Genomic DNA, 20,369 nt, shown 5'->3' on the forward strand with positions numbered 1-20,369 from the left:
TTATATATACATTGTGCATATACAGGCTCATATAAGATATTTAATTGTTATTTTATTTTGATGTTGTTACTAAAAAAGGACTTTTCTGTCCTGTGCATGTGGAGTGTTAGTTATGATAGGTTCATCCGTGTGAGGCTTCCTTCTGTTGTATGAGAGGGATTGTTTCTTTGTGTCAGCACCTAATCCACACTGTGAAGGGCTCTAGACCCTTTTAGGGGCCCTAGTGTTGTAGCTGAGGCCAGAGAAGAGGCAGTTCCTAAACACTGTTCCCTGTCATGGGCTGGGATGGGACAGTGATCCTCAGGGGATGTTCTTTTAAATGTCATCATGTTCCCACATCTAATTAATATATTACTTCCCTTTCGCCTGCTGTTAAACTATTTCTAGTTCTAAACATTTGACATCTTTTATGACCTTCCTCCTTCAGTTTGAGGTATGTTTATTTCTAGTTGAAGACTAAGTTAAAAGTTACATATCCCACCAAGATACATTTAACATTTCACAGTTACTCGATTGCAAAAATATTGTAAGCTTTATGAGCAAAAAAAAAGAAGTGCAGTACAGAAAAGAATTTTTTTATTTGATTTGTTGTATTGTCTGCAGCCCCCTCCCACAATTCAACCAAAGGATTATAGTGTCACTGAGGGTCACGGCCGTTATAAATACCCCTGTGGCCTCTCACTTCCCCATCAGAGAGGTTGAATGTCTGCAGGACATGCTCATCATTTGTCTATCCGTGTTCCTTTATTAAATATCATCTAGAACTTTCATGTAGATGCAGAGATCACCTGCTAGTTTCACACTTAAGGTTTTATGACAAAAACCACAAGTTAGAAATTAACGGAACAAATGATTTCAGTCTTGTGAAGCAGGGCTGCTTTTTACGCGAACTTCTTTGTAGGTTATAGAGGCATTTATGCTTGGTTTTCCATAGTTTAGACGCCTTTGTTTTTTTTTGTGTCCATCCACAAAAAAATCAAAGGAACGCATCCAGATCTGAGAGGAAGCTCTTGGAGGTTCTTCTCTTTCTCACGCTCACATCCCTCCATATTTTTGGCATCGCCTCTGAGTTACTGCAGCCATGTGGGAGTTCCGGTCCATGTCTTTTTGGCGGGCTGTGTTTGCCGAGTTCTACGGCACCATGTTCTTTGTGTTCTTCGGGCTGGGAGCAGCTCTGCGTTGGACCACCGGGCCACACAATGTGCTCCAAGTTGCCTTCTGCTTCGGGCTGGCAGCTGCCACACTCATCCAGTCCATCGGCCACATCAGCGGCGGCCACATCAACCCAGCTGTCACGTTCGCCTACCTGATTGGCTCCCAGATGTCCCTGTTTCGTGCTTTCTTCTACATCTGTGCTCAGTGTTTGGGCGCGCTAGCTGGAGCCGGTGTGCTGTATGGGGTCACGCCTAGCAATATGAGAGGCAATCTGGCCCTGAACACGGTAAGAGAGTGTATTTGAATTGGTGAGTTAGTTGAAATATTTGGTTATTTACAAGTGATACAAACTGATTGATTAATCAACCACAGAGATGTTATAAACATCATTAGGGCACCTGTTAAAGTATTCTAGATCATTTCACATGAAAAAAATAGTGGACAATAAATGTATTTTGGAATTTGTTTTGGCGTACGTGTCTATATGCTTTCAGCTTCAGCCAGGCATCAGTCTGGGAATGGCCACCACCATAGAGATATTCCTGACTCTGCAACTCGTGGTGTGTGTCTTTGCCGTGACGGATGAGAGGCGAAATGGCCGACTGGGTTCTGCTGCCCTGTCCATTGGGTTCTCAGTGCTTGTGGGCCACCTGCTGGGGGTAAGGGGCCATCTACAGGACAGATTCAGTCTTAAAAGCAGTGGTTTGTTTTTTGCCTCGTGACCCAGGTTTTCCAATGCAAAACAGCACTAAAATGTTAACAAAGTCAAACATTGCTTCAAAAAAATATTCAAATGAAAGGCTGAGTGGTAAAATGTACAGTTTTGTAAATGCATAAACAACAGCAGGTGTGATTTACTTGCTTGAAACACATGAAACAAACACTAGTAATTTAGTAATTAGCTGGGATCGTTTACCCAAAGCTGAAAATTCTGTCATAATTTATTTGCATAATATCGGTCCAAATCTGTATGACTTTCTTTAAGTGTAAAGAACACTTGTGTAAGACCTTTAAAAGATTTTTTTTAAAAAGGCTCAGGTCTTTTTTGTCCATATAATAAAAGACAATAAGGTCCAGTGCTGTTTTATTACTTTTATTGAATGGACAAACATACATTAAAAACACCTCCTTTCATGTTCCACAGAAGAAAGAAAGTCATTCAAGTTTGGAACAACATGACTAAATAAATCATGACAGAATTTTCAGTTTTGGGTGACATGAATCTTTGATCGTGATTTTCTCCCTTGTAAAATATTTAATCTTCCATAACTATACACATTTTTTGGATCAAGACCCACCAGTTGAAGATCACTGGCGCTATTGGTTATCTGAAATACATGGTTTATTAAAAAGCATTTTTATTTCGTCTACAAATGTAACTATATTATCGCCCAACTCTTTATATTACTTTGCGTAGGGCGATTTATACTATATAGCATATCTCAATGGCTTGATTGCTTGTTGCAAAATGTAAACTATATTATTCCCCAGCTGTAATCTGCTAAATGTGCCCATAAGGCATGAAGACATTAAGACATTATAAACATTAACATCATGATTTTCTGTAAAGCCGCTTTGAAACAATGTGTATAGTGAAAAACACTATTCAAATACATTTGACTTGACATGAATCTCATTGCAGATGTATTACACTGGAGCTGGAATGAACCCTGCCAGGTCTTTTGCCCCTGCTATGCTTTATAGGAACTTTATTAACCATTGGGTAAGGCAGATTTCCATCATATATTTAGATTTTTCTTATTGAATCATAAACGTTACAGTTTTCTGTCTCTTCTGGTAGGTCTACTGGGTGGGCCCTATGATCGGCGGTGCTTTGGGCGCCCTGCTGTACGACTTCATGCTCTTTCCACGCATGCGCGGTCTGTCCGAGCGACTGGCCATGCTCAAGGGCAACCGGCCTCCCGAGGCCGAAGCCCAGCAGGAGACCCGAGGGGAACCGATTGAGCTCAAAACACAAGCCTTATAAACACTGTCAGGAAACTTTGGATCCCTGAAGCAACACACCTCATTTCACACACCTCATCTTCACACACCTCCAACATACCAACAAAGTTTGCCATAGGGAGAATCACACACACTTCCAAAGGCAATCGAGACACTATAACCCCTTCCCAAGGACTAAGAATGAGGGTAAGAAGAGGACTTCCTGCTGAGGACTGCGCTCTGTACCGCCAGGCATAGGGAGCGAGATCAGGTGGCTAACGCCGCTCAGGGGCACCTCTGTCGTTTCTAGTCTACTAAGAGTGAACTACGCTAGAAGTGGACTTCTGCATGATTTCCAGTTTCACAGGGTTTAAATCTCACACATTCATTTCATTTCAGTTTATTTTTTCTTTGATTTTTCAGAGATGTGACACGTGTATAATATTATTAGCATTTTGCAACAGATTTCTTTACATTCTACTTAAAGTCTACATTATTCAGTTGTGCTTGGTGTGTGTGTGTGTGTGTGTGTGTGTTTTCCAGTTTGGCTCTTCCATTTCCACCATTCGCCATGTGTTTGTATCAATGCGATGTTCTTTTTTCTATCTCCCAAAATGAAGGAAACATTCCTTTAAACCTTCGGTTAGGTGGATGTTCATTCACGACTAAAAGCATTATAAATCCTTTGGGAATTTGGATCCCTCTTCGAGTCTGTTTAAAACTGTTGTATTGTTTAACTGTGGCCTAATGGTCCAGTATGTGTTTCTTTAAAAGAAGCACAGTCACACCATCATATATAAACATACAAAACACAACTACGCTACCGCTACCCCCCCCCGCATTTTCAAAACTTGACTTTCGTACTTCCAAAAAATGGAGTACATCACTGTTTTCACCAATTTATCATGTTTCAGGCATTTTCATTGAACTTTTTCTGCCATAAATCTGCATGCATAGATTTTCTGTTTAGATTAATGGGTTTGGCATTATTTTGTGTGTAAATAGCTAAAGTTAGGCGAAAGCAATGGTATTTTGTCTCGGGCAAGAGAATATTTGTGTAATTCATTGTAAAAGAAATTTTAAACCTCACCAATCTGAGCAGAAGTGATTCAAAACCGTTCTTGTTTTTCACAATTGGAGAGGGATTTGTTAATGTAATTTAGTCACCTCTTCCTCACTGGTCTCCGATTAGAGGATTGCTGAGCGACCGAGATGTCTGGATTTAAATGCACATTAATGTTCTTGCAGCATTTGGATCTGATAGAATGAAAAGGCGATTACTCCACCCAGGTGTTCTGTCACTTTTTGCCTTTCTGCACTCTTTCCACTCTTCCACTAGTGTCTCCTTATCCAAGATCTGACTGAAGGGAGACCAGAGTCAGCTGAAAGATCTCCAAACCTCACCATAGGGCTCTGTAAGCACGCTCTTTTTGAAGATATTTAATTAAATGGACTTTCTACATACAAATGTCAATGTTTACATGAAAATCAGATCTCATTTTGTCATCATAGTCTTGTGTAAAATGTAAAGATACACTTTTTTGACTGTTGAATCTAGCTGAGTATAAATAATAATTTCAAGTTAGTAATTGTCTGACCTTGGAGTGTGAAATAATGCCACAGTGCTTGAATTTCATTAACAATTGTCAGTTTTTTTTTTTACCATCTCTAAATTAACACCAATTTTCGTTCCATGTTAAACTATTTTTTTATTCTTATGAAACATGAGACAATCTTTTATTCTTTAGAAATCCAGAACTATTGAATTTTCAGGCAAAAGACTCTGTCTCAAACGGCATTTTGACTTTATTTATCAGATTTAAAACAAGGAAATTTGAATATTTCTTTTAAAAAATCTTATATACCTGCTTTACATATTTGGTCACATGTATTAAAAGAGAAAAACTGCAACTTTTACATTTTTCAATGACAAATGCATTAAGTGCTTTATGCTCTTCTTTGGCCAGTAATAGGAATATGACGAGATCTTCTGGATCAATGATCAGGCACATTAATACATTAAAGCTACAGAAAGAACATCTGAATAGACAACAGAAATGAAATGATGTGGTACTCCCCAAAAGGACTAAATACATACAGACAGTTACTGATGGCACCTTTGAGAAACATCCCATTTGATATTTTCCTATTCAAAGCACTAAGATGAAAGATTTATATTTTACACAATATAGAACAGTATTGTTGAAAGGCAAAAATCACAGTTTATGGGAAAGAAACAATGTATATTACATTTAAATTTTAAGAAAGTTGACGACTTGTAGCACTAAGGACTTAATACAGAAGAGGTGCACACAGAACACTGTAGAGTGTGTAGAGACAACATTATGTCTATGTTTGATGTGAAAACCTACTGTTATTTTGTCCACAAGATATTTTACACGATTCATACTCATAAATGATGTAACGAGAGGTTTGCGAAATTGAGTTATAGATCATATTATGTGACTAAAGGAACACATGATACATTACAGCGTAAAGTAAAACTCACTAGTGATATGCAATTAATAAAACTGTGATTTTAGCTTTACTAACCAAACCTGACTGTAGAATCATATGAATACTGAATATTGAATATACGATCACAAACAACTCATGCAAATAAAACAGCCAAATGAAAAACTGTTTATATGGAAAATGTCTCAAAACTAATAATCGCTTATAGTTTAATAAAACCTATAGCACTGTGATCTTTTTAGGTTGTGATTCGTTTTAGGTTAATCTACTCTGGTGACATTCCCACACTGAAATATGTTAAATATGTTTTTTCTGCATCAAAAAAAAAAAATCTGGCTTGCAAAAATGCGCAAGTTAAACCCGTTTGGTCTATCTTGATACAATGGAAAATACAACCACTTGATAGCAAACAATTTCCTGTTTCACTTGTCAGTTACAATGTCGCTTTCAAAAGCAGTCATAAGACCGAAACAGGGAATGACTTAGCAGTTTAGGTACTACAAGCTAATGCGCAAAGACTCTTTTTGACAAAACTTCACCTGCGGTTCATAGAAATTTAATAGAATTTTATACAAGTTGCTATTAAACATTCCCTCTGATTATTCAGTTAAACACACTGGTCCTTTAAACTGCACGTTTAGTGTGGTTTTTGCAAGAGGAAGCAAGTGTGATGCCAAGCTGTTGAACAATACATGTGATAATTTCCCCGCCCAAAAAAGCCACCCTCTGTCCATTGATTCATGGATATGAATTTAGCAAAAGTGCATCCCTACAGATATACTTGTTTTGGGAACAAATGGGTAATGTGTCCTTTTAGGACAAGTGAGTTGCGCTGGAAGTCCTTAGAGTGCCAAGCCATCTTATAGCCCTTCTCCAACAAAAACAGAGGGACCGTACCTCAAAATGATGACAAAATTCCCTCCAGTGCATCCATGTCTATGGGTTCATCTGAGGGAGCTGGTGGCCTGTTATAGAATAAAGAAAGACGAGAATGTTAATAAAGAACAGCTGTGTGATTGATGCCAAGACATTAAAGCTATAGTTTACCTAAAAACAAAAATTTACTCATGTTGTTCCAAACCTGTGCATTTCTCAAATTTCTTAAATACTAGGGATTTGCAAAAAACTTTAATTTGACTGTGACTTACATGGATGACTGGAAGATTGGTCCTTGAACAGACATGTGGTCTGGCATATATGTAGGTGTACAACTATTAGGATGCCTGGGAAGGGCGACAGAATGACAGCATGTTGTTGTTTTTGTTGAAAGAAATAAATACTTTAAAATACTTTAAATATTTTCAGTGACAGTAAAGACACATTTCTAAAGTTTTCTTTTTACAAATACAAAGGCTCTGTTTTGGCTAGGATGCCTGAAAAGACTGTCGTTGATGTCTACGTTTACAACAAAGCCTTCTGATCATAAAATATGATTGGCATTTCCAGTCCTACATGGTCCACGAGCAGACAGATGTGAATGTGAATGATCTTCCAAAGCCAAAGTATAATTATACTTACGGTGAGAACCGATTCTGATTCCTGTGGGGGGAAAAGGTATTTTACACATCACGCAATAAAGACTTTTAAAAGTAACTATACTGCAACATTGTGTACATCTGTGGCTGAAACAAAGATCTGTTTGCTTCAATACGCACATGTTTGCTCCAAAGCCGATAGGTTGGTCATAGAAATCCGGAGGAAGGTCAGTCTGAGGTGGTATGCTGGGAGTGGAGGAGTGGTCACCTCTTATCATTAAAGAAAGTATATATAAATATAATTATGTGACGGACATTGTCAATGTCTCAAGTACTTTATGATCAAGGCAAATGACTTGAATTAATTTTCCTGTCATACTTAATATAGAAGCAGTTCTCCATATATACCCTGAGTTATTGTTGTTAACATAAGAAAATGGCTCAGTGCTCATTAAATTATGGTTCATTTTATAAAATCTATGAAATGTGATATACATTTACAGCAAAAATTGTACTTACGGGTTGACTACTGTTGTTAGTTTGAATGGCAGGTATCCATCAGGATTAGGTGGGGAAGGCACTGTTTCAGGACACAAGAAAACAGATGCATAATTCTTGGACTGTTTCTGTTATGCATTAGTTGTTGTTTTTTAAGAAATATTCAAATATACAGATACATTTTGTGAATTTTCTCTTTTTAGTAAAACCTTGAATGGTTAGTTCACCCAAAAATGAAAATTATCCCATGATTTACTCACCCTCAAGCCATCCTAGATGTATATGACTCTGACCGTAATCTTCTTTCAGACGAACACAATCAGAGATATATTTAAAAATATCCTTGCTCCTCCAAGCTTTATAATGGCAGTGAATGGGGGGCCACATTTTGAAGCAAAAATAAAATGCATCCATCTATAATAAAAGTAATCCATACAGCTCCAGTAAAGGACTTTTGAAGTGAAGCGATGGGTTTTTGTAAGAAGAATATCCATATTAAAAAGTTTATTAACTATGATAACTAGCTTCTGACAGATGGTCGTACGCCTAGATTTGCAGCGGAAGAGCAACCTCTAGCCCGAGGCACTGACGTTTTCTTACAAAAACCCATCGCTTCGCTTCAAAAGGCCATTATTAACCATCTGGAGCCATAAGATTACTTTTATTTTGGATGGATGCATTTTATTTTTGCTTCAAAATGTGGCCCCCCATTCACAACCATTATAAAGCTTGGTTTTCGTCTGAATTCGTCGATTGTGTTCGTCTGAAAGAAGATGGTCGTATACACCTAGGATGGCTTGAGGGTGAGTAAATCATGGGGTAATTTTCATTTTTGGGTGAACTATCCCTTTAACATATAGACATTGTCTTTAAAAGATCCTGTTACTTGCCTGTAAAGAATTTCTTAAATACTTCATTCTTTGATAAGTCTGGATACACATAAGTGATGCAGTTAATATCCCGTATGCGGTCGCCAAGACCAGCTGAGTCCAGATCCTTCTTGGTGAAAGGTTGGATATTCTGGACTTTCCTGCCTCCGTCTGAGCAGAAACAACAGTGACATGCAGTCAAAAATTGCAACTTGTTCAAATTACTTTTAAATGACTGTTCAATCCACTTATATTTGTAAAATTTTTACTAACATAATCATTTTTTGTTGGGAATGTTGACAACTAACTGATCCCAGTTCTCAGTTCCCAGCATGCTTTGCATAGCACTGCATTAGGAGATTAAATGTTGGAAATTAAGTGTAAATTCATGTGTTTTTCAGTAAAGAAAAAAGACTTGAGGAGAAAGATGGGCGGGTTTAAGCCGACTAAATGATTGGGAAATTCTTGCGTAAATCTCTAGAAAGATATCTGACAGAAGAAAAATGTATATACATAGATTAATCATTTACAATAAGATCTATAACATGCATTAGAAAACAGAATTTTAATTTCATGCCAATTTTAAATTTTTCAATATTACTGTATTTTTGATCAAATAAATGCAACCCTTGAGAGCATAAGAGACTTTTTTTAAACAGTAGTGTATCGTATAGTATAAATATTCAAGACTTACTATCAGTGGGACCCACATAGGCGATGGTGATGCCACCAAGTTCTGAGTCACTAAAGCGCAGAAGAAAGGTGCCGTTGGGCTTGTTTTGCAGGATGACATGGAGATGCTGTTTTCCAATGAAGCCAAAGATCAATCTGCAGAAGCAGGGAGAGGTAGATATCAACAGTAGTTCTCTTTATCTCTTTAGTTATCTAGTCTATCTCTCTTTAAAGTGGAAAACAAACTGAGGAAATGTAACTGTACCCATCACTCCAATAGTCCCTCAGGCATTTCTTTGTAAGATCCATCACCCCTTCAAACCACTGCCAGAAGGTGAAGTTTCGACCAGGCAGAACTTCCTGTGTTAAAACAGTCACAGAAATAATCATTCACACCAATTCGCCAGTCAAACCTTCTGTGAATGTTATCAACACATTTTCAAAATTAGGTGCTAGGGTCTCTAGACCAGGGATGGGCAAACTCGGTCCTGGAGGGCCACTGCCCTGCAGAGTTTAGCTCCAACCCTGATAAAACTCACCTGCCTGTAGCCTTCTAGTAATCCTGAAGGCACTGATTCGCTTGTTCATGTGTGTTTGTTTAGGGTTGGAGCTAAACTCTGCAGGGCGGTGGCCCTCCAGGACCGATTTGCCCAGGCCTGCTCTAGACACTTTATTTTTTTTAGGGGTCTCGAGACAGCATGGAAAGATTGTTTCACCATGTAAATGCTGTCAGTGTGCTAATTAAAGCATAAATAAGAAAAAAATAACTAATCAACTAGTTAGCTGTTAGACAACACATGCTCAAAATATCGTATATCAATGCACATAAACAAAATGCAAAATGCATGTTAGTGGCACCTTGTTGAATTGCGCCCAGGACACTGGCATATTGCTGAAATCTTCAGAAATGTCTGGCTGGTCAAAGATCTTCTGTGCGAGAAAGTGAAGGTTGTATCTGTCCAAGCCCCGCTGCGTTTGCACCTCAGACATGAACTTACTGCTAAGAGCTTCACACATCTGCTTCCAGGGCACACGGTCCGGAATGACGAACGGTATCCTGTTCTGAAATCAGCACAGCACAGGGCACACGTTGCCTATTTGTTCACAAAACACTGAAGAGGGTCGACAACAGGAAAAAGAGCTGTCGTGTGGTTGTTCTGTGCTACTCACAGGCTCAGAGAAGGCGCAGTCCCATATGATGGTCGCCATAGCATTGATTTCCTGACTACCATGCACAATTACAACCACAGGAAGAGAGATTGTCTGGGAGAAGAATAAGACAATCAGTTACTGCAGTTCCCACACATTTTATATACATCAGTCCCTCCAGGATTTCGTAATCACAGAATTTAATGCAAATAAAGTAAACTCTGCCAATTATTGAGTTATTATAGTTAACTGAAGCGTGACCGGTGTCTGAGGCATGTGTAACTTCACGGCAATATTCTTTGGCGGACGACAGTCCATGATGTCACAAGCGGAGTACCCATGAGTATAAACGGGAGCCTGTATTACACAACTTTTTTGTCTTCAGGAGCCGTTTTGTTTGTAGTGCGTCATGTGATAATCGTAGACAAACTATGGATAAACCAAGCAGCAAGTCCTTTAGAAAGTGCGTGCCTCTGTGTCCACGTTTTATGACACCTGCAGATACCCACGATCTTTGCTTTGGTGTGATCCACGTGCGTCTAGCACTTAAGGGATGCGTTTACAGTGAAGAACCTCCTCTCAAACTTTGTCCTTTTCTCGAGAGATGAGGGACAAGCACTCTGCGGCTCTGGTCCTGCTGCTGCTGAGGCACAGCAGAGACTTAAATCCTAAGGATCGCAGGTCAAGCTGGCCGAGGAATTTGAGAAAGGGATTTCGCTTTCTCAATCCTCGATTGCCAAATTGAGCGATCTGCTGGATCAGGAAGCCCATTATATGGTGTCTTCTGATCTAGCAGAGAGCATGTTGCTGGCGCCATCTAGCTCTGAGGAGCTGGATGTAGTTTAAGGGGTGAAGAGTGTGAAATTGTTGAGCCCTCTCCTTCCATCAGCTCCGCATACAGGAAATTGCTGGATGTAATGGCCCATGCCACGACTGGGTTGAAGCTTACTTGGTCGTGTGAGAAACAGGAGAAAGTGATTTGGGGTAGACTCAAATGATTCCTGGTTGGCCATGACCGTCCCTCCCCTACGAGCCTGCCGTTTGTTCCGGATCTGCACACTGAGGTGGAGAGATCCTGGAAGAGGCCATGTTCAGCCTGTATTTCTCCTTTTCCACATTCAAATTATTCTAATGTGGAGGGTTTATGCAAACAAGGATACATGAAGATGCCCCCTATTTTGTTAAAGGCTCTGGTCTCGTCACAGACCACAGACCACTTTACGGTTGATTGGCAAGGCGTACGTGGCAGCGGGTCAGGTTAGTGGTGCCCTGCACACAACGGCTGTGTTACAGGCATTAACCTGCTGAGGGACTTAGATCAAAAATAGATCAGTAGATTTTGTTTAAAAAAAAAAAAAAAAAAGCAGAATCACTCTCTCTGTCAGTAAACTTTGATGGATACTTCCACACTCATACATTCTACGAGGTGTTGGAGAGCGGTCTGAGAACATCCTGCTCTAGACAGGTGCTGCCTTAGGAGTTGATGCTGGGTGAGTGAAGTTATGTGGGCAATGGAGAGTCCCTCTGACAGGGGGTTATTAAGTAGGGCCTAAGCTGTCCTTCTCGTTTGCCTTGCTTCTGGGATGATGGTAAGAATGTAGGCTTCCCCTTGGATGGAGCTTGGGCATCCTGGAGTTAGACTACATAAAAATAAAAAAAAACTAGTCGTCATTCATGCCTGGTCTATGTTAGGTCTATTTACTGAGGTTTTTAGCACCTCACATGCTCCCTTTGGTAGGAAGCTCCCAAGGAACTTTCTCACAAATATAGCTGAGATGTTAGTAAGGCACACTGAACACAGCTGAGGCTGCTGTGTATCCCTCCCCGTGGCTGACGTGCTTTTGACTCCGACTTAGCTCCGTAGAGTCATTTAGTGCTATGTCCAATAGGTTTGTGCATACTCACAACTTAGTGAGGAAGGCACCCCTTCGGCATGGCGTAGTAGGTATTAGTTCCCCATAGTGTCAAAACCAAGATCCAAAGTTCCACTTCAAAATTGAAATTTCTCAGGTTGGGTTTGCAACCCAGTTCCCTGAGAAGACTTGCCTCAGGCTCGCCCGCACGTCTCCTTTAGACAAAAGAGCTGATGACGTGTAATACAGGCCCCCTTATATACTCGTACTAAAATAAATAAAACTAAAACTGAAAGAAAAATAAAAACTTACAAAAATGACAATAAGTATATAGTATGTACATGCAAAAAATAAAGTGTTAAAATAAAGTGTTACCAATTATATATCTGAATGATACTAAAATAACACTGATTTAAGCCAGCTTGCACCTTTGTCTTATTCAACGATTTCACAAGCTATTGTGCTGGAGTGCAAGCTAGTGTATAACACAATTTTTTTTTCAGAAAAGCAGAATTATGAGTATTTCTATGCTGGTGTTACCAATGCCTTGTGCACAATTTAAGTAATTATGCACAAAAATATTTACATGTAATTGTACTCTTACAGTCACTAATACATTTAAATACATAAATGTATATATATACATATATTAATTATAAATAAATTATAAATACATCCTAATAACTCACTGAAACAATCCACTACATTAACATAAATCAGTAAAAGTAGAGGGTCAACCACCTGAATGCCGTAAGGGCTCTCACAGCCTGTGATGGTAATTTCTGTGGTGAACAACAAAGCAAACTTTTCCTCCGTCACTGACTCTGAGCCCTTCCTGTCAGCTCGTTTGATCTTCCTTATGGACTGAAGAGGAAAAAGCATGTCTTATTAGGGTGATACTTTTCTCAAAACCATCAATTAACATGACAATACACTGCATGGAAAGTGTGATTTTGGTCAGTTAACTGCGCTGTAATTCGTACGTTTCTGGTTAACAACTGCTCATGGGAATGTGTAGGCAGCACAGATAATTGTCGGCAACTGCCAATAATTGATGTGAAATTGGCTTGGTAGTTGACACACCCAAGTACAAAAACTTAAATTTAGCTGAAACTAGGTTGGGATTTCTATGTCCCAGCATGCTTTGGCATGACACTCAAAAGGTAGAGTAAATGCTAAAATTAAGTGTTATGTAATGTTTTTTTGTGCAAGATTAATGTTTAGTGGGAGATTTAGTAGTGTTTAATATTTAGCTGTGCTAATTTTGAAGAGTTTCTGTTATGTTGGGTTTTTTGGGGGTTACCATCATGGTGACAAGAGGAGCATGACCTTGGTTAGAGAACAGGTACGGTTGAATGTTTTATATTTCAGTAGTCAATTGCTATGCTATGCTAATGCTATCGAACCATAATTTTATTAAATAATAATATAATAATAATAAAAATAAGGGAGGGGTTTACTCAAAATATTATTATGATTGGCTAGGCTGACCAGTAGCAACAAATCTATCAGCTAGTCACAAATGCTTTTCTCTTTTAAAAGTTGTGATTTTATCCAATGGGTACTGTGGCACATTCAAGGTAGTTTCATTCATATGCTAATCAGAGCCATTCGCACACAACCCCATGGTATGATTCCGACTGTGTCTGTCACCCGCAAAACGGGAACTCCCTAGGCTGTGAATTGTCGATAACTTCTGGTGATTAGAGGTGTCATCAGGCATCCATAGGGACGAAAATCTGGCTTTTCATGCAGTGAATATCGATATGACAGCAAAATAAAGCAAAAAATAACACTCTCAATGAGCTGTTTGTGACAGGAGAGGGTTAATCCATATCTTTTTTTGAGCCATTACTCACCATGTTTCTAAAGGTAGCACATGTGCTCTTGCTGGAGGTGTTGTGTTCTAAGATGGCCGTGCTGTTGATAAGTTCTCCAACATTTTCACTAAGTGGAGAAAAACAGACAGCAAATGATTATAAAACATTTGCATATTTTATAAGTGAATGTTAGACCTCTAAAATGTTGTATCGCCTCTGTATGGTTAACAGCTCAACTGAAACTCTGAATCTGTTTGCTTATCTTATTGTGCCTCCACTTCCTCTTTATGTCTGAGAACAGCAACAAAGGCTGTCAAATTTATGACATGTATGGCAGCTTGTATGGGCAGATTTCAACATATGGCAAAGGCACAAAAGTTGCCGTTAAGTTGACATTATGACACAATGACACTTAAGTTGTAGATCAAAGATGATACTGTGCATGCGGTAACAGAACATGCAACATGCTTCAGCATCATATTTTCTGTTCAGTTTCGTTTCTGTGGTATTTACATGAAATTTTATTCTCAGAAGTCAAGTTACAAGATAATACATTCGATTTTGCATGAGTTTAAAAATGCAAAATAGGTGAAAAATACTGCTCAATCTTAGTTTAGTATCTGTGTCTATAAAGCTGTCTATATTATCTTTTTAAATAATATGGTAGCACTTAACAATAAGCCTTGATTCTTTAACATCAGTTAATGCATAAGGCATCATGAACTAACAATGAACAATACTTTTACAGCATCAATTAATTGAGGTAAATGTAGTTTTAGAAATACACTACTGTGCATTGTTATTCATGTTCGTTCATAAATTAATGCATTAATGTATACATCTTGAAATGTTAAAAATGTATTAGTATACACTACTGTTCAATAGTCTTGGGTCTATAAGATTGATGAAATGTTTTTGAAAGAATTCTCTTATCCTCTTATGCATTTATTTGATAAAAAATACAGTAAAACATTAATATTCTGAAATATTATAAAAATTTCAAATAATTGTTTTCTATTTGAATACATTTTAAAATATTATTTATTTCTGTGAAGGCAATACTGAATTTTCAGCATCATTACTCCAGTCTTCAGTGTCACATGATCCTTCAAAAATCATTCTAATATGCTGATTGGCTGCTCAAGAAACATTTTTTATTATTGATGTTAAAAACAGCTGTGCTGCTTGATATTTTTGTGGAAACCACGAAACATTTTTTCAGGATTCTTTTACGAATGAGTGTTAGCAATAATTATATTATTGCTATCAATTTATTGGCTTAATTTAGTACAATTAATTCTAAAAAATGTTGCAATAAAAACAGTAATAAAACAAAATAACTTTTTATTTTAAACTAATACAATTAACTTATTAAAACATTTTAAGTAAAAATAAATAAAAACATTTTTTCCTGAAATCATGATTGTTAATAGATACTTGTGTTGTGTATTTAAATAAGACAGCATACTTACTTGGGCACGATGCCTTGACCCAGGTTTCTTGCTTGGGCCTCAGTAATAATCTGCGCTTTCAATACGACGGGTTTTCCAGGAGCCATCTTCTCTCCCAGCAGATGCCGTACAGTGGTGGAAAACTTGGATTGGGTTTTGATGACTTGGGGAGGTTGCTTATCTACTACCAATGAACTGAGTTTTCAAGACAAAGAGAATACAATATCAGGTTGTAAAAGGTTAGAAATAAAGCACTCACATGACTGCGTAATCATCTGTTGTGATTGCATGAGTAACTACACTGCAATTTCATCTTCCTTAGAACTAAAAGAGGCCTGCATACTTCTGTACGAGAGTCTGAAGCAGACATGCCAGGCTTTCCTCCAATGTTTGAAACTGTTCACCCCCTCCGTGGTCCCTCTTCACCAACATGAGCTCCTGCCTCAGATTACCATTCACTCCGAGCAACTGCTCACACCTGCAACAGAAAAGGTAAGAAGGAGAATGTGGAATACATAGAGACAAAAGGCCAAACAAGGCAGATGCCAACAGGTTGCATACGCATGACATAACAAAACTAGGCAAAATGAAACAAAATATGATCCAGAGTACATTAAATATGGGTGCACTTGCTGCAAGGATAAACACAGTTAGTTTTGTGTGGTGAAGTATTGTCCAAGGACCGTGAAATTCCATGAAATTACACAGAGAAACCAAACACTCAAACTATGAAGACAAACCTGTTTAGGTTTTCAAAAAGATCTAATCACAACATTTAAAAACAACAACAACAACCAAATCACACTTCTGTAGCCGTTTATGCATTTATAATATTTTCCTAATAAAATTAAAGACATTGTTAAAACAGTCATGTGACTGCAGTGATTCAACCTTAATGTTATGAAGAGACGAGAATACTTTTTGTGCGCAAAAACAAAACAGTTTTCATCTCTGTTCTGAAGGTCTTACGGGTGTGGAATGACATGAGTGAGTACTTAATGACAAAATTTTCATTTTTGGGTGAACTAACCCTTTAAGTTAGCAATTTGGTTGTAAGGATATTTCTGTTTACTTTTGTATGATGAACAGTTCTGGTACTGTGTTGACATCCAATCTGAATCCTGAAGCAAAACTAGTTCACTAACAGAACTTCATGCTCCACATTTCAAAAAGACATGACAAAATTAAAAAAAAAAAAAAAAAATTGGAGATAAAGTTTAAGAAGAGACATCGAGAAGTAGTGATAGAAATACTGTGACCTTAAAGGAACAATGCCTGGCAAAAAGCCCACTGTTCAAGGTGGCAATAGAGGCAAAAGTAAATAAACTGAAAACTGAAAAGGAAATCAAGTTTGGTGGTGAAATGTTTTACCAGACAAACCACTTATGGGGAAAGATTTGATGATAACATTCATACAGTAATGTGACTGTAACAAAAAAGTCCAGTGATCCTCACCATGTCTGCAGAGGGCCAAGGTTGTCATCGAAGTGCACGCCAATGGTTGCTCGGTGCTGTTCCCACCTCCAGGACTTAATTCTGAGAATAAGACAGGACTGGCACTGCTCGAGAGCGCACATGGCCTCTTGAAGGAGCTGCACACGCTTCTATAAAATCGCACAGATATGCACACCGTGACAAACAGTTCAATTACAACTGCTTTTTTCTTTACCCTTCTCTGTTATGCGATCAGCTTATTAAGATGTTCAAGCACGCATTCGAGCATTTACCTTTGCACAAATTGCATAGTTGTACTCAAGCTGCTTTATGCGATTTTGTCTAGTGACCTGATCCTGATGATGTGGATCCAAATCATTTTGACCTGTAGGGAGACAAGAAAACATTTAATTAGATAGACGCATGTTTGCCTGTGTGCATGTTCATCAAAAATTATTTGAAACGATATCCTTGACATGCACCTTGCTATCAGCTAAAGCCCTGATTATGATAACCCAGTCAAGGGGTTTCGAACAGTTCACTTGTGTTGAGGTTCTTCACGCGGTTCATTTTATGTTCACAAATTTATGTAAATGAGTAATCTCTGGTTATCACCTACACAGAGTACAGTTTAAAACATGTGGTGTTTGCTTACTATATCATAAAATTGCAACAAGTGTCTCTCTTACAAGGTATGAAAAAGAGTCAGAAGATTGCATCTGGGTCTGCCAATAAAAGTCAAAAGAGTGTGAATTATCCCCTAATTATGTCGAAAGAATTTAGTATGAAGCACTGATAGCTAAAAGGTTAAAGGGCAGTTGATTCTGAACATTTGGAGGTGATGTAAGAGATGTTAACAAGTTGTAGGGCTTCATCAGAGCCACCGAATTAGACACTCTGTTTTCCCAACCCTGCCAATTTGGCATAACCGTGGTATTTTATCTGTCAAGCGAAGTAAAGCAAGATCTGCACTTAAAAAACATCAAGCGCTTTAAAACCCTCAGCTCACTCCAGAGATGAAACCTTTACAGATGTTCACTCTCTAGTTGAATCTACTTTTTGGTCTGATCACTTTTTGCTTCCTTTTCCTTTTAAGATGTTTAGTTGTGCAAGCATTTTGCACCCTCCCAAACTGCTCCAAGCTCATCTATCAAAGCTTCTGGTTTCCCATATATGGACAGCCCACAAAATGTTTGACAGGCAGAAAGCGGACCTTTTAATTGGCCAATCAAAAGCATTCTGAAAGCCCCTTTTTATATGGCAGAAGCAGTGATATCTTAGGGAGTATGATCATTTTCTGCATACGAGTTGGTAAACATTTGTTTACAGTATCTTTTAATCATTGCTCACCGCAACTGTACTAGTGGACAAGTTTTAAAAGTAATAAACAGAATATAACTGAAATCAATAACAGTACTCCACTGCATCACAGCACATACATAAACATTAAAGTGAATATCAGCATATAGATATCAACAACGAACATTAACACATTACAACTCATGTTACAAGCAAATTTCAACTTCAACAAGAATAACATCTCAAGTTATTATGCACAAAATCTGGAGCAAAACTCTCTTTCCATCATCGTCCACATGCTAATATAAACAAACTCGAATATGCTATTCCTGTTCAACTAGTAGTTAATGACAAATGTGATGCTTTTGTTACCTATAGGCTCATAATGAGGAAAAGCACAAAAATGTAACAGTTTAAATAAATGTTGCATATAACAGCATTTTCACACTACAGACTTTCAGTTTTGGCATATCACAATCTTGGATATCACAAAACACTTGACAATTATTTTAATCATTATTAAAGTCATTTGCAAGATAATCAATCAATAGTTCAGGTTAATCTAGTAAGTCTTTCAGAGGAGCTAATGATGCCATTTTATATGTTAAAACAGTTGTATAATGGATTGTAAATATTGTAAGGCTATCGCTGAGGAGACTTTCTCAGACATCCACATTTAATCTATCTTCAATGCATTCCATACAAAGACTACTACATAAAGACAGAAATAAATATAAATTAACTTGTTTTGAACCTTTGCTTCATAACGTATTTTGCATTGCTGTACTATGTCATCAAATAGTCATCCCCACTGCTAATCGTGGTGAGACTTGTTGGAGCCTTCATGACGGAAATGACTATTTACACATCTGCTGCTCTAGGGCTATATCTTATTGCATTTTTCTCTCTGGTGTTGCTTTCTGTTAAACATTTCAAATCAGCCATGTAGACCGTCACATGGACTGTGCCAAGTGTGCAACCGCCTCATGCTTGGCCTGCAATAATACAGCTTTTGACACAACAAGTCTCAATTCCATTATGCATAGTCAAGGTCACATAAAAAAAACCTCATCTTTCATTTTCGATTTCAATTTCAGAAGTCACTGTGATCGCTGAAAAAAGTGTCAACACTTTCAGAGATTTTGTGGCTGAGCAGGTGTCCAAAGCTAGTGGTTGTGGAAATGCTAATACTACGTATTATGATGCTGTATTATTCTGCTTGTTAAAAATGTATTGCACAATATTACATTATGCAGTAGAACTTATAGCTACAATATCTATGGCGTGTGTGACCACGATTCATGCATACACACTACCAGTCAAAAGTTTGGAAACATTACTATTTTTAATGTTTTTGAACGAAGTCTCTTATGCTCATTAAGGCTGCATTTATTTCATAATAAATACAGAAAAAACAATAATATTGTGAAATATTATTACAATTTAAAATTATGGTTTTCTATTTTAATATACTTTAAAATATAATTTATTCTTGTGATCAAAGCTGAATTTACTCCAGTCTTCAGTGTCACATGATCCTTCAGAAATCATTCTGATATGATGATTTGATGATCAATGTTGGAAACAGTTGTGCTGCTTAATATTATTTTATAACCTGTGATACTTTTTCAGGATTCTTTGATGAATAAAATGTTAAAAAAAATATCAGCATTTATTTAAAATAGAAATCTTTTGTAACAATATACACTACCGTTCAAAAGTTTGGGGTCAGTCATTTTGAATGAAAGAAATTAATACTTTTATTCAGCACAGATGTGTTAAATTGATAAAAAGTGATAGTAAAGATTTATTCATCAATGAATCCTGAAAAAAGTATCACAGGTTCCAAAAAAATATTAAGCAGCACAACTGTTTCCAACATTGATAATAACTGAGTATCAAATCATCATATTAGAATGATTTCTGAAGGATCATGTGACACTGAAGACTGGAGTAATGATGCTGAAAATTCAGCTTTGATCACAGGAATAAATTATATTTTAAAGTATATTAAAATAGAAAACAATAATTTTAAATTGTAATAATATTTCACAATATTATTGTTTTTTCTGTATTTATTATGAAATAAATGCAGCCTTAATGAACATAAGAGACTTCGTTCAAAAACATTAAAAATAGTAATGTTTCCAAACTTTTGACTGGCAGTGTTTGTGTCAATGTGTATGGTAGTTTGCACAGGGCTTCAAACTTATTTCAACACCCCCATCAAACCAACCCCTACCTTGAGTCAGAGCTGTATGACCTATAGGGGTTA

At 37.6% G+C, this 20,369-nt stretch overlaps 2 protein-coding genes across 2 annotated transcripts in view; one reads left to right on the plus strand and one right to left on the minus strand.

The window, feature by feature from the left end:
* mipa (major intrinsic protein of lens fiber a) lies at positions 1 to 5,359 on the plus strand. Its single transcript, XM_051879586.1, has 4 exons — positions 1 to 1,441; positions 1,650 to 1,814; positions 2,798 to 2,878; positions 2,957 to 5,359. Exons 1-4 carry the CDS (start codon positions 1,082 to 1,084, stop codon positions 3,140 to 3,142), a joined length of 792 nt encoding a protein of 263 aa, XP_051735546.1. The 5' UTR covers positions 1 to 1,081; the 3' UTR covers positions 3,143 to 5,359.
* stat6 (signal transducer and activator of transcription 6, interleukin-4 induced) overlaps positions 4,888 to 20,369 on the minus strand; it is a 26,223-nt gene continuing 10,741 nt past the window's right edge. Inside the window, exons 6-21 of the mRNA XM_051879576.1 lie at positions 17,089 to 17,180; positions 16,817 to 16,965; positions 15,705 to 15,839; positions 15,383 to 15,556; positions 13,950 to 14,037; positions 12,832 to 12,954; positions 10,259 to 10,351; positions 9,947 to 10,150; positions 9,354 to 9,448; positions 9,111 to 9,244; positions 8,438 to 8,587; positions 7,569 to 7,629; positions 7,230 to 7,319; positions 7,093 to 7,113; positions 6,723 to 6,797; positions 4,888 to 6,539 (exon numbers count right to left, since the gene is read on the minus strand). Coding sequence (XP_051735536.1) covers positions 6,473 to 6,539; positions 6,723 to 6,797; positions 7,093 to 7,113; positions 7,230 to 7,319; positions 7,569 to 7,629; positions 8,438 to 8,587; positions 9,111 to 9,244; positions 9,354 to 9,448; positions 9,947 to 10,150; positions 10,259 to 10,351; positions 12,832 to 12,954; positions 13,950 to 14,037; positions 15,383 to 15,556; positions 15,705 to 15,839; positions 16,817 to 16,965; positions 17,089 to 17,180 — 1,751 coding nt within the window. The 3' untranslated portion in view covers positions 4,888 to 6,472. The remainder of the gene's footprint in view (positions 6,540 to 6,722; positions 6,798 to 7,092; positions 7,114 to 7,229; positions 7,320 to 7,568; positions 7,630 to 8,437; positions 8,588 to 9,110; positions 9,245 to 9,353; positions 9,449 to 9,946; positions 10,151 to 10,258; positions 10,352 to 12,831; positions 12,955 to 13,949; positions 14,038 to 15,382; positions 15,557 to 15,704; positions 15,840 to 16,816; positions 16,966 to 17,088; positions 17,181 to 20,369) is intronic.

This window comes from Ctenopharyngodon idella, chromosome 22 (genome assembly GCF_019924925.1).
Source record: "Ctenopharyngodon idella isolate HZGC_01 chromosome 22, HZGC01, whole genome shotgun sequence".
Taxonomy (NCBI): Eukaryota; Metazoa; Chordata; class Actinopteri; order Cypriniformes; family Xenocyprididae; genus Ctenopharyngodon; species Ctenopharyngodon idella.